This window comes from Hippocampus guttulatus, chromosome 14 (assembly GCF_054856545.1).
Source record: "Hippocampus guttulatus isolate MCC_2025c chromosome 14, RoL_Hgut_1.0, whole genome shotgun sequence".
NCBI classification, from domain to species: domain Eukaryota; kingdom Metazoa; phylum Chordata; class Actinopteri; order Syngnathiformes; family Syngnathidae; genus Hippocampus; species Hippocampus guttulatus.
In genome coordinates, this window is record NC_141274.1 from 6,894,281 (window position 1) to 6,908,946 (window position 14,666).

Consider the following 14,666-nt stretch of genomic DNA (forward strand, 5'->3'; position numbering starts at 1 on the left):
ACACTACCAACCCAACTTTAGCTCCTGACATCACTCACTTTGCGAGAGAATTTCAGCTGCTTCCAATGCACAGTACACCCCCCCCCCCGCATTATTTCCATACAGTTTGTATAATGATGATTTACGTTTTTGTACAATACTGTTTTTTAAAAAATGTTGGCGGTTTTGTGGTGGTGATAGTTTTGACTCGGCAACGAGTGTTTCCATTTTTCCCTATGGAAAATCAGATTCAGAATCTGAATGGTTTGGGAAGTGGACCATTTTGTTTGTGCTTTTTCTTGTCATATTCTTTGTCTTTTGTGAATTTAACACATGGATTTTATTTCTATTTGTGCTAAAAATATTATTTACAGGATCTTTGTTTTTCATTGGATCCGTATAGCATGACGAATATTAGAACTCTTTGGGTGTAACAATTACTTACTTGAAGGACAAAGCTGACATGCCGTGTTATGACAATGACACACACACACACACACACACACGCACGCGCGCACACACACACACACAATGTAGTCAGTCAAATTCATTTTAATGTTTCGGCTAGAAAGACACAGTAATTAGCCAGGTGAGCGAAGTGGAGTGAGGTCACATTCAGGCAATTAAGGAAGTGACAGCCCATCCAGTGTAGTGACAGACACGCACACACACACACACACACACACACACACACACACACACACACACACACACACACACACACACACATTTGACACTCATTCTCATGACTGTTTCACAAGTATTTGCTAAGCAGGTAATTACCATGGAAACTGGATATCTGTCATCAATACTCTCCATGTCCGCTTGACATATTCTGAAGGATAAGCGCAATAAAAGTTAAGGAAAAGACTCCTAAGTTGGGAGATGGACCAAATTCTCAAACAAGCACATCAAGGCTTGCGTTGGCACGGAAATCAGGATGCGCCGGTTTTTGCACTCCAATGCAACTGCGCTGTCTATGATTTTCAGGTCCTTTTTAAAGTAGCCCCCAAAATTGCTTATCGGTAATTTAGGTCAACTTAGAATAGGCTAAAAATGAAACCATTTTCGCTTTAACCTGGCACCAGAAACTAAAAGAAAAAAAAAAACCAATTTGATTCAATTCACTAAAAATGGAGATGTCTGCTTTTGCATAAGAACTCTTCATGTTTTTGTGAAACCATCAATGGAAGCTTTATTTATTTCAAATCCATTCTCGTGCTCTAAGGGAAACTGTAAATAAATCAAGGAATAAAAACTCTCAACACCATCAATCCTTGTACTTCTCAACATAATCAGTCCAACACTGGGGTCAATATCTCATCTGCACACTTAAGTCTCGTGACATTTTGTTCCCTCCTCTTTTGTCGACCATCTCAGTGCAACGACCACAGTATCAAATAGTAAGCGTGTGTGTGTGTGCGTGTGTGCGTGTGTGCGTGTGTGTGTGTGTGTGTGTGTGTGTCAGAGGTGGCGGGTTACAGTTATAAATGGCCATCATTTCCCCAACCAGTTCGTCGTTCTCCATTGTGGAGCGGACGTCGCCGCCGGGCGTAAGAGAGGTGGTGTGTGTGTTGGGGGTAATAGAGGAAGCAGAGGGGTCGGGAGACCCGCGGGAAAACGGTGACAGCAGAGAGTCACACCGGAAATCTGCGAGTGTGTGGAGATATGAGAAGACAGCTGAGTAAATCTACGAGGCGTTATTTCATTTCAGGCTTCCGTACAGTACTTTGGAGGTCAGGAGTCGGAACTTTTCACAGCCAAACAAATACTTTTATTCACCCTCATTTGGCCTTGTCTCACTCTGCCCACCTTCACCCTTTTTATTTTTTCAGATAGCCTTGTGGGCTGTGTCATCTGTCATTTTTTTATTCATGCCGCAGGCCGCAAATGGCCCCTAGACCCTATTTTGGACATCCTGTTGTAACTCAATTTCTGCATGGCTGACAGAGCGTTTTATTTCTCTTTTGAATTGCATCCATATGCCCTCAACGGTCAGAAGCGACAAGTCCGGCAACCTGACGTGAAAACGGCAGCGGTGCATACAAGAGCAAAACTAAAACGACTGTATCAATCCCATATTATCGCTGTCTGAATTGCTCCGCCCACCACGATTCAACACTTATTCCGATAGATGGTCAGTCTAAGGCTGCGTCGTAATACACAAGCTGCATCCTACGAAGGCCGCATTTTTCGGCTGTACGACGTCATTTCCGGCGCAGCTCGACCGCACGTGGTTTCCAAATTCTAGAAGGACAATTCCACAGCTGGGTCCTTCGCCGCCTTCAAAGGCTCCTCCTTACGTATCCTCCGTGGATCGCAGAGACCGTGGCGAATTTGTTGGCGAAGTTTAAATGTGAATTTGGACACCACGCACGGTCGAGTTGCACCGGACGTGATGTCATGTGGCCGAAAATGCGGTCTTCAGGGGGCCCAGCCTGTGAATTTGGACACAGCCTAAATGTATGGCGGTAGAACATACAGTGGTACCTCTAATTACAAAATTAATTGGTTCTGGAGGAGATTCTTAATGAGAAAATTTTGTAAGTAGTGAAGTGTTTTCCATGTAAATGCCCTAATTCGTTCCAAGACCCCCCCCCCCTCCCCGCCCCCAAATTCAGACATAAATGTTTTCAAAAGCATAAAAATGCATCAAAATATGTAACAAATACACGTTACAATCAGATGACTGCACAATAAATGAGAGTTGTGCATCATGTATAAAACAAAGAATAAAGAATAAAAATGGTCATTTAATTTTTAACATCGTCCTTTCGTTTCTTGAAATTTCTTTCGTGACAAGAGGCAATATTTTCCTGTTGAGGCGTTTCGTAACTCGAATATTTCGTATGAAGAGACGTTCGTAAGTAGAGGTACCACTGTGCGAGTTCCTCAATGTAATGCGAGTGTGTGGAAAAAGCAAATTAATTTTGTTTTTATTTTTTAATGGGGTGGAAAAAGTGATGTGGAGAAATGACTTTTGTAGGTTGCTCATATAATGAGAGCAGTTAAGCTTTCTACATAATGTTCAAGTCCCCTGCGCCTCACAATCTTTATTTAACACTTTGTCTTTTGTTTTATTGTTACAACCCCTTTTGGCGTCCCCACTCTGAGCAGCCTCTTTAATTCAAGCCACCGCATCTGCCCTCATTGAATTCACTTCAGAACTGTTTCTTAATTGTATTTCATTTGGCATCCTTAGACTTTCCGATTTAAAACTGTTCAAGACTGTTGGCGGGGTGCACCAATTATGAGCTTAGACGTGATCTCCTTTTTTCGCTCTGATGGTTTTAAACCAGTTGGGGAGTTACGTCCAAGAGATTAAATTGATCTGTAAAAAGCAAGTGGAGATTAAGATAAACACTTTGACCAGGACGGTCCAGTGATTTGGAGCCCAGTAACTTCCAGTTGTCATGAGTTATTGTGAGGAAATGTGAAATCCACTTTGCTTTTGTCTAATTAAGTAGGACTCGTCTGTCGGGCACTCAGGCAAAATTTGCATTGAATTCATTTTCATTCAAACCGCAAACATAAGCGTCACTTTGACCACTGCACCTACATTCTCTTGCAGAAATAGCATTAAATGGTCACACGGGTAGAGGAATGTGCAGCCCCACACATGACATTGACTGGAAAATCTGATTTTGGTCACAGTATAGTTATATCGTGCAGACAAAATACCAATTTGTCCGCACAAAGTAGCTGTTGCGCCATACTGGTATGCTGCCAACCAATGTGTGCTCCATTTTCTTCATTGGAATTCTAAATCTGTCATGGGAATGACATTAAAAACCACAAGTTCGTATTTCTGGGCCACAAATGTGCATTTTGTGCATACAATATACAATATTTTTAAAAATGTGCATTTTTGAGCGCATTCTATCTATATCGTGACCACGGTTTTCCCATGTCATGTCCGGGGGCAGCGTACGAGGAGTTTGTGTGAAGTACCACGATATAGTAGAAACGTCTTCTGATCAGAGCCCAGTTGAACTGGAGAGCCGCGAAGAGACGAGACACGTGAGAGGAAAGCAGGGAGGGGAGGCTGCTGTTTGACAGGAGGCCGTTCTAAATCCCACCCTCATCCATCATAAGTGGCGTTCGCGCACTCTGAAGGCCTCATAATAGCCTTTTGCATTTTGTGCCTTCTGGATTCCATCGGGGGTCGGGCTGGGTGGGGTGGGGGGTTGAGAACACAAAGGTGCGAAAGAAGGTGGGGGTTTCACTCTTTTTTTTCTTTTTTTTTTTTTAACTCACCATCATCCAACTCTCTCCTTCATGGTCTTTTTTCCTTTTTGGGGGAAAATCACTATCTGAATTGGAAAAGGGACCCTGGGGCCACTAGGCACGGCGCCTGTTTTTTTTTTCTCCTTTTCTTTTGGATAATTGACTCTCTTTGCCTGCTTGCATATAATTCATCAGTAGAAGAGAGGCTGATGACCTCACAACCTTGCAACCACACACTTCCTATCTTCTCACACGCATTACTCAATCAAATTTATGCATGCGCAGAGACAAACACACGCACACACACACACACACACACCAAAAGCAAGAGTTCAGTTTGACCCCCTCCACCTGCCCCAGAGGAGCCAGCAGGCTGGAATGAGAAGAGGGAGCAAGCGGCAAGTTATCGGATGAAAAAGCTGAGATGATAGATGGGGCGCATTGTGGCATTATGAATGAATTAGACCTCCCAAATACCTTGAGCAGTGCAAACTGTCAGCCGGTGTCTTTGCTAATCTGCCAGCAAATAGAGCTGTTTCTACATTGAAAGGGTCCACGAGGCGAGCGGGCAGAATTAATTGAGCAATCGTGCTATTAGAGAGCAACATCATCCTGAGCCATTTTCCTTGTGTAGCACCATTCATCACTGCCCCCTACATGAATCTGATGCCCCGTTCCCACTTCTTCCCCCTCTTCAAATAGATGAGCATTACTGTGACAAGACACAGGTAGCTTTTGTCTTCTTCGGTACTTCATCACGGCTGTCAACATTTTCTTAAGGCCTTCATCAGATACACTCTGTCCTATTTTTGAAACCACCTTTTTTTGGGCAAACGTACACCGATGAGTTGTAGACTTAGTAGGCACCTGTGTTCTTTACCTAGTCTTTTTTTTTACATGTCGCTTCTGATTTAGTGAAACATTTATTTGGAGGTGGCAAATGTAATTGCACTTTAACTGCTGTGCTGAAGTGAAAATAGAAAATACAGACTTTGGAATGTACTTAAAAGTACACTGGATAAAAATGGTGTCTGGAATTCATTCCATTTATTTCGTCAGGTGACTGCACACAAAAAAAGTCCTCTATCTAGATGAAAAAATATATTAAAGTACCGGTAAATGTATCGTCTAGTTAAAAAACACCGTTTTGATACACACACAATGTTTTGTTTTTTGATTGGACATGATGTAAATATTAATGAAGGAATAAAATATAACAGTAATATAAAAATATAATTTGAAACATATAATTACTTTAATCGATCTCTTTTTCGTCTCCACAGACTTCAACATGTCTACTTCACTTTTTCAGCTGTAGTGAAACTATTTAAATGATGTACGGAAAGCATTCTACGACACAAACACTCGGATCAGGTCACAAACACGCGGGCATCTAGCACCCCCTTGCGGTGGCAATTAGAATTTCAAAAAATGTTTTAACGCTGCATATTCCTGATACAAAAGACTCAGTACATCGATAAAGTTATTCAAGAAGAAATTAATTTATTTGTGTTGTTAAATAGATTTCTTAAACATATTTAATTTTACAATAGTGGAGTTAATCATTCACGACAAGACCATAAATTATGTTTAATCACATGCACCGCCTAACTTCAATGTTTCCTGAAAAGTTAGTACATTTTAGATTCTGTTTGAAAAAAAAATTTTTTTTTAAAGGACTGTGGCGAAAAATAAAAATCTCTTGCGTTTGTTCACATATTTGCTTACACAAGATGCATCATTTAATCTGCGGAAGAGAATGACAACATTATCCTTATGTACATAATATTATGTTACATGTGTCTTTGTTGTCCACGCCTGCTTGGTCTTTACTTCTTTTAAAGGCATACTTTTGACTTGATAAAGCCACATTTTTCAGACTCCACTGACTCGCGGAGTGACCTGTCTGTTGGCGTCGTCAACACAACTATTCTCTGTCAAAGTAAAAGGGAGAGAGGCACCATTATTCCCAGCATTCTCAAAAAAAAAAAAAAGGAAATAAGACAAATGTGAAAGCTGCAATGCGTATGCCACCTGAAGGATTGATCCTGGTGTTTTTGCGACACCGGAGATGGCTGGGATAGGCTCCAGCACCCCCCGCGACCCTAGTGAGGATCAAGCGGTTCGGAAAATGGATGGATGGATGTAGAGAATCCACAGAGGAACCGAGATAATTGAAGAGAATGCAAGTAATAGTCCCAGAGTGTATCCCCACCAAGGGTACTCGTACGTGTTATTGTATTTCAGAGGGGTGAATTGGACAAGAAAGAAAATTAATATACCCTGTGGAAGCAAGACATAAGAAAAGATGTAGTTAATCATTTCGTAATCACTACAGTATCTGATAACCATAACACCAAAAAAAGGCATCAAAACGATTTATATGTTTCTCTGCAATGTTGTATCCCATAAACACTTACAGTAATGACATCATTTGTAAAGAAATTACAACAAAATCGTTTTTGCAGGTTTTTTTTGCGACTGCAATTTAATGCTCATTGTGCTGCTCCTTCTGGTGCGTGCATGCTGGCCACCTGGGGCCAGTCAAATACAGATATGCTGTATGCATACACTTCACGTGGAAACAGTCTCATCTCCTCTGCAAGCTGCAGTCATATTACTTGTTCTTTGCAGAGGATAAATAATATATGTGCAACATTTGTACTGCGAGCCAGATCTAAAAAACAGCCGAACAGTTACAATCTTGAATAAACTCAGAAGTCAATGTACGTCTGGATTATTATTTTTCAGTGATGTAAGTCAATTGTGTTTATGCATCGCAATTCAAGTTAAGACTCACAAAGCGGTTGATATGGTTAAAATCCCAAAACAGTAGCCTTGCAGAACTGCACCACTGAGAGCTCTTGCTTTTGTTTACCTTACTTATTGATGCGTGCGTTGTCAAAATATTACAAGCATGTCTGCAATTGTCATTGGAGGGTCAGAGGACTGAAATAATGGGGTTTACTTACAGTGGACATAAAAGGAGTAACAAACTTCCAACAATATTTCATATAAATTGAAGGCCGATAGCCAATCATATCCTCGATTCGATTGTAATAATTGTCAGCGCCTTGGAGACAGATAAAAGGTTATCAGATGATGTTCTCGATGAAACGTTGTCATATGACTTTTTTGTTTGTGTGTGTCTCACCGTATATCCATCCTATGCAAAGTGATTCCAGAAGGGCAATAGCGATCAAGGGGATGCCGCTGCAGGCATAATAGTCGAAAAGCTGAAACACATACAGTCCTCCCTGCGGGCCATCAAATAAACTGTCAGAAAGTCATCATTTGAAATTGAAAAATTCACTCGACGTGTCTCTAAGACATGTCCAATAAATAGCAAACACAGAAATGTCATGTAAAATATTGGAACACACTCACCTCAGTGACCATACATAGGCCGACGCATAAGCAAATACCACACAGAACCAGTAGCAGTATTTTACGCCGGTGTCCGGTGAAAAAGATGGACGGGTACAAATCTGATATAGATGTGACCAAACCTTCAAGATACACAAACTACAAAAAAGACATTTTTTTAAAAATTGTGAAATAGGAGTCATCATTATGAACCTATGATTATTTATTGATTCATTCTATTGTTGTGTTGTTATGTCTTGATGATATGTGCCATAAAGGAGAGTCTTGGTAAACAAGCACAATTTAAGGAATTCATTTAACACTTTATTAGTCGCGATGCACCGTCCCGTTAAGCTGTACTCTGACCTGGAAATAAATGATCCGATACTAGGACACCAATACTTTCAGATAAATATGGATGGCAACAGTTGGTTAGCTGACTCTATCGGCATCAAGGCGCTGCACCCAATTCTTGCTCGTCTTTTATCTATTATATGTACTCATTTTAAAAAGTGCCTTCTCGTGTTCAAGTGAGACACCAACCTCTCTAAAATACCCTGTTTTACGTTTGAGTAAAAACTATGCAATGTACCCAAAAAATTCTGTTGCGTGTTTAAAAGAAAATGTGATTAATTAAGATAACCACTATAAATTATCGGTATTCAGCATTGGTCTGAAAAACAAAGCATTGGTGCATTACTACTTATTAGTATGAATGCTTTGTGTTTGTTTTGCATTCGATTGTGTACCTAACGTACTGGTGAGTGTACAGCAGCATAGTAATGTCATAAAACAGTTTCACCTGACTGTCCAGTCCCAGGAAGATAATCATGATGAAAAAAAAGGCAGCCCAGAGTTGCGGTAAAGGCATCATGGCCACTGCCCGAGGGTAAGCAATGAATGCCAGGCCCGGACCTGCAAGTGACCCGTAGTGGGGATCAATACATGCCATTGAGATAAGTGATGAGAAGCTACATTTGTCGTTGTGTGGGGAGCCAAGTGACTACTAGCAATTACGAAGTAGGTCTCACTTCATCGTTGCCAAAGTAATTTAGTTACGTCACTGATTACTTGTTTAAGCAGTTACTACAGTGGACATCTTATCATGTTATCAGGTTACATGGTGCCTGCAAGAGTTAAAAAGTCATTTTGCAACTTATAAATATATTCTCAAACAGGTCAGGGAAATTAGGAAAACAGAAATAAGAGTAGCAGTGCGCTCCGCAGTCCACTGCAAACAACAACACAAAGTCACAAACATATTTCTAATATCATTTTTTATCATTAGATTGTCGAGGATGTCCGAAAAGGTCCTACCTGATTCAGCTACTTCCGAGATGTCGATCCCCAGCTCATATGACATAAAACCAAGTACTGAGAATATGGCAAAACCAGCAACAAGGCTGGTTGAACTGTTTAGTAGGCACAGGACAAATGTGTCTCTGGAATGAAGAAAGGCACACACGAGTAACATGGACGAGGGAAATGAGAGGGTGGGTAACAATCGCCAGAATCAGGGTTTCGTACTTGTAGCAGTTGTTACTGTATTTGTTGTAACTTCCCAAAGAGGCCAAACAGCCTGTGCAGACAGCGTAGGAGTATAATATCTGGCTGGCTGCATCCATCCACACCTGTGTTTTACAGTGTTGCCACGGTTACCAAGAAAAAGTAACATACCGGTAGTTACTTTGCTGACTACTTGCTTTCAAAAAAAAAAAAAAATACCGGTAAATGAAATTACGAGTTATTTGAATCGCTACATTTTTAACAGTGACACGACCAAGTCGAAAAGATATTTGTCTTACTTGCGGCTCAGACAGACGTGTGGGATTGGGAGAGATGTAAAATCGAATTCCATCCATGGCCCCAGGCAAGGTCAGTCCACGGACCAGCAAAGCAACCATCATCACATAGGGAAATGTGGCCGTCACGTAGACAACCTGGAAGGAGATCACGATCAGCACAGCGGTTTTACTTTTTCCGCGTGCTTTTTTCAAGGGTGTCATGATTGTTGAGCCGATCACCTTTCCTGAAGATTTAACACCCTTCCAGACGCAGAAGTAACACAAAATCCAGCTGAGCACAAGACATCCAGCCAGGTCCCAGCGAATACTTCCCATTTCTTCAATCCCTCCAGACAAATTCAGGACCCTTCTCCTAAATAAGACATTTGATTTCTCTCCGAGTCAGTAAGACACGAACCAGTCTCACTGAATGGGCAATCTAGACCAGTGGTCCCCAACCCCCGTGCCGCGGACCGGTACCGTGGGTCATTTGGTACCGGGCCGCACAGAAAGAATACACACTTGCCGACGGCTGCCTAAGCTTCAATAGGTCCAGAACTCTTCTTTGTGTAACCCCCCCCCCCCCCCCCCCCCACAATGGATCCCGGTTTAACTACGAATATATAGTAAACTTTCTCCCCCTCTCCCTCCCTTGTTTCTTTCTGACTTTCGGGTTGAGTGAACGCTGGCGCGTTTTGGCTGCCGCTGCTCAACCCGTATTGTTTTGTGTTATTTGTTATTGTAAAGTGTCCTTGGGTGTCTTGAAAGGCGCTTATAAATAAAATCTATTATTATTATTATTATAATTTACATTACTGTACTTCCGTTTTATTCATTTCGGAATCTAAAAAATATATTATTTTGAAAAAATACCGGATTCTCTCTTACATCCGTCTACAATATGTCACTCTTGACGCAGGTGAAGACACGCTTCTCGGTCACGTGATAGCTTCCCTTTAAAATGAAACCCAGAAGCTAGCAAAATGAGTAAAAAAAAGGGGGGAAAGGCCCAGCCAGGAGACAGAAGAGGAGCCTTTGACTTCCAAGAAACAGTACTGAAAATACGGATTTATCTCAGAAGATTCCCACGCACCAAGTCCACTCTGCATAAATGCAGCGATGGTGAGTTGTATATTTCATGCACTTTGTATGTGCAGTGTATCGTATTGTATGTGCAGTGTATCGTATTTTGAAGTCACTTTTAAACGTTACCTTAACGACCAGAGAGTGTTGCGGCCAGGTAGGACGTTCCTCGTGTCATTATTCGTGTTTATTATTATTTTTCAAAAATAACACCGTTTTCATGCCGGTCATATCATATCATATTATTTTGTTGTATTTATCCGGCCGGTCCCTGAAAACATTAAACTGGTCCGTGAGGCAAAAAAAGGTTGGGGACCGCGGATGTAGACAGTCAAAGAATACATACTGCCAGAATTCTTCGACAGAAGACGTTGCATTCGCAGAGGTGTTATTTTTTGAAAGGCTGTTACGATAATCAACACAGTCCCCTTGAAAGGAAAATGGTGGAATTAGTTGTTTTGTTGTTTGAACACTTTCATTGGTGTTTTGTATTTTTGTTTATTTTTTTCAATAGACTGTACTCATTCATTGCTTCTTTTACAGACTCTCGGGAATGACTACTCTGGTTAGGTGCAAATGTCTTCACGTCATTGCAAGTGATTTGTTGATTTTGTTCGCTATCCTACGCAACTTTGTCCAAGGGTCTGTGAGTACAATGTACCTGTGTTCCAAGTATTGTTGCAGCTAGCCCAGGGGAGTTCAGAATGGAAGGACGAAAAGAAGTAGAAGAAGCCCCATGCCAGGATGACAACGTAATACATCACCGTGAGCAACATGATCATTAAACTGCCATACCCAATACCTGTAAAGATTAAAAGAATGTAAATGTCCAAACTGATTTCTTCTGACGTCTACCTCTGTGTTTAATGTATGACACGAGCACAGTTGACCTTCAAGTAAAGGGCAAATTTTCCTCCAGCAAGTGATTCCACCTTGACCGGTTAACTGTCCCAAAGACAACTCGATGAAGAAGGTGGGGAGACCACATGTCACCAGGAACACCAGATATGGGACCAGGAAGGCTCCTATTTGGAGACAACTGGGTGATAATTGCAGTGTGACTTGGATTACAACATTCAGGTGTTGGATCCTCTTACCGCCTCCATTCTTGAAGCAGAGATAGGGAAATCTCCAGACGTTGCCCAGACCGATAATTTCTCCAACCACTGCTAGAATAAACTCTCTCTTGTTGGCCCACTTGCCTCTCTTGATCAACAGAAGATCATTTGGATCGTGGTCACTTTTCAGTGGATTTACTTCTGGACTATTGGTTGGCTCCATTTGGACCTGTTCTTCAGAATGGAAATATCATATAATGGACTTTAGGAGTTGAAGAAAAAAAAAACTCATTGACCATGCCACCAAAGAGTAAGGGAACCCAGATTATGAAACAGTGAGCTGTGTTGTCCTACTTCCCCCTTCTGGATGGGGGTAAATGTCTGACACACGTCCCATTATTCACTCCAATCACTGTAAGTGCTTCACCCGTATCTATAGTCTGTTCCAAAGGTCCTTCACCCATTGCCATTGTTGTCTACATCTTAAGAAGAGTACACCCAAGTCGAATAGGAACACAGAAATAGTAGATTGAAAAATTGTTCCAACCTCCAAGTCACAAAAAAAATGAAAAATCAAAGTGGCCAAACCGTACGAAACACGTTTTTGCTTTGACACAGATGCCACGCTCCAGTCATTCTATAGTACCTCACCAATTTCCAGATTCTACTGCTATCTGGATCACCTGTCCCAAGAGCCCTTCAAACTACAAGCGCTATTCCACCCTTGCCACGGATATCTGAGGAGCGGTTCCCTCGGCCGGGGTTTTGAACCTTGGTCTTGGTTGACAAATCGGATGATTTCATTGTCCAGAATAGTGTGACATCAGCATGTATTGTGACTAACATGTAAGTGTACCTGAGTTGCGTTGCTTGGATCCAGTTGTAGTTCTTTCCGAGGACGTCGTAGCCTTGTAACAGATTGTAAAATGCCAGTGATGCTTTGCTAAACTTGACACCCTCGTAGTATGTTGGACCAATAGAAAAAGAGTGATATGACCTCTGTTACTCAGTGCAGATTGTTCACTTTTCTCCCCCCCCCCCGTTTGCCAAGTCATGTCTGGAAAGCCTAGTTTGAGATGCGCTACTTTAATCGCTACTCAATAATCAAACTATACCCAATAAAAAGCAGTTGTTGTAAATATGTACTATATACAATTTTTCAACATGAATGTTTTCTGGTCACTTTCTCTCTCTGTCCTGAAACATTATTGTGTCCTTTTCACCCATTTTCATTTGATAAAATTGTGGCCAAAGCCTGAATTAGATCAAATGCAAGAGCTGTATCAAAAGCTAGCTTTTACACGGCTAAATTAGCTTCATTTCCGTTTACTGCTCTGGGTAGAAAAACAAGAGCCCTTCTTCACTTGTTTTCCTTCTTCGGGTAAACCTTCGAGTACGTCTTGAGTAATAACCTTGGTAATTGTTTCACCAGTGAATACACAACACATTTCGACTTTTGAGTACAATACCAGGAATTGTGTCAGGTTGCACTTAGCGCGTAAGCAGCACCATGTTAGCCATGTAGTCTTCTTTTCTCAGAATATTTACTCATTACATTGTATTCTGTTAATGATCAAACTGTTCATGGTATTACAGTGACTTGCAATATTGTTAAATATACGTTTTTGTCTCGTTTTTGATTAACACACTCCTATTACTACTGTTTTTTAATGTTGCTCATGATGCTGGTCCTTGATGAGGTATTTTTAGGTGGTACTTGGTATAAAAACGTTTGAGAACCACTGCTCTATTGTGTATAAAATTGTACTATGATTTACTTCACAACAATACAAAATTACTTTATTATGTATCGAAATTGTCTTCATAGTAATTCCTTAGGTGTGATCCTGAGCACGAAGGATTGTTCGTCTATGTGTGCCCTGCGATTGGCTGGCAATCAGTTCAGGGAGTACCCCGCCGACTGCCCGAAATCAGGTAGGATAGATTCCAACACGCCCACCACCACCCTTCTGAGGATACGTGTACTGTTAAAATATGGCTGGATGGGTAGTTACGTGTATTTTAATGTACCACAAGAGGGCAGCAAAATATCCACTAACATCCACGTCTGTCACTCATGATCCTGGAAATTCTTAGAGGTGATGTCGTCAAGGACAATATTAATCTATAAAGTACTCAGCATACCACATTTTTTTTGTTTTGAAGTGTCGGTAAAGAAGCAGTAAATCTCTTAGGAAATGGGTATGTAATATAAACGAAGTAATTTGTATAAACGGCCCTGATTTTGTCCCCATTATGCCAGTTTACATGTCTGGCTGAAATAAATAAAATAAAAAAAGACTGACAGTGACTGCTTTTGATAGATGAAAGGATCAAAGGTCGTTGGATCATGTGACCCTCGGTGTCGCGCCAGTCTTTTCGATCTCACGCACGCTTCCGGGTGTTTTTGACGTCACTAGAAGCAGCCCAATCAGATAGCTTCCTTTCCTCGGCCAGCGTCCCGTTGCTATGCGGTTGCCACTGGCTGGAAGTTGGAGTCTCTCTCATGGGATTCTGAATAACGCCTCACGTCGTTGGCAGCAAGCTGGCTGCGAATTACCTCCTGTCTTTTCCATCGGTGTCTTTCACTCAAGCAAGTGAGTAAAACTGAGTTTTTCATAGATTCCTAAACTTACATGTGTTAAAATGTGATGTACAGTATTGGAAAGTCGGAAAGCGTTGCTCTGAGATAGTTGGGAAGATGGAAGGATTGGGGTTAAAATAAAACGTTCACCACACAAGTCGTGGCCGCGTTTAAAAAATGGAAGGAGTCTATATTCACATGATTAAATTGTTTTGTTCATGGATAGGTGTCAAAAGTACTCACTCCCAAATAAATTCATGAACTAACACTGCTAACGTTGTGACCAGACAAACAATAAATTGCTACATTAGCCAGACATAACTAAAAAAAAAAAATACACTTTTCGTGTACTGTATGTATTTGTCAGATTAGACAGAGAATCTTTGAAGGCCAGAAAATGGAGGTTTGCAGGCTGCCACAAGATACAAGTATCATACACCCTGGACTGGTCGCTAGCCAATTGCATGGCACATACATACAAACAACTACAGTATTGCACTCACATTCATATTTCATTTAAAGGACAATTTGAAGTCTTCCATGCATGTTTTTTATGGACGGGGGGGGGGGGGGGGGGGATAGAAG

At 41.3% G+C, this 14,666-nt stretch overlaps 1 protein-coding gene and 1 long non-coding RNA gene across 3 annotated transcripts; one reads left to right on the forward strand and one right to left on the reverse strand.

Moving 5' to 3' along the window:
• Nucleotides 1-5,773: 5,773 nt before the first annotated feature.
• Nucleotides 5,774-11,720, reverse strand: LOC147194733 (sodium- and chloride-dependent GABA transporter 2-like). Of its 2 annotated transcripts, XM_086128784.1 has the most exons (15): nucleotides 11,537-11,720; nucleotides 11,330-11,464; nucleotides 11,101-11,241; nucleotides 10,786-10,867; nucleotides 9,597-9,729; nucleotides 9,378-9,512; nucleotides 9,100-9,203; nucleotides 8,890-9,014; nucleotides 8,375-8,487; nucleotides 7,594-7,731; nucleotides 7,361-7,463; nucleotides 7,179-7,279; nucleotides 6,351-6,489; nucleotides 6,241-6,272; nucleotides 5,774-6,140 (listed from the first exon to the last, which is right to left on the reverse strand). In XM_086128784.1, exons 1-15 carry the CDS (start codon nucleotides 11,718-11,720, stop codon nucleotides 6,045-6,047), a joined length of 1,761 nt encoding a protein of 586 aa, XP_085984910.1. In that variant the 3' UTR covers nucleotides 5,774-6,044. The 2 variants fall into 2 exon arrangements, with proteins under 2 accessions (XP_085984910.1, XP_085984909.1); XM_086128783.1 differs by having other exon boundaries at nucleotides 11,330-11,720.
• Nucleotides 10,262-13,141, forward strand: LOC147194734 (uncharacterized). The gene is made up of 2 exons (XR_015102800.1): nucleotides 10,262-10,478; nucleotides 10,983-13,141. It is a non-coding gene; the product is annotated as an uncharacterized LOC147194734 (long non-coding RNA).
• The last annotated feature ends 1,525 nt before the right edge of the window (nucleotides 13,142-14,666 follow it).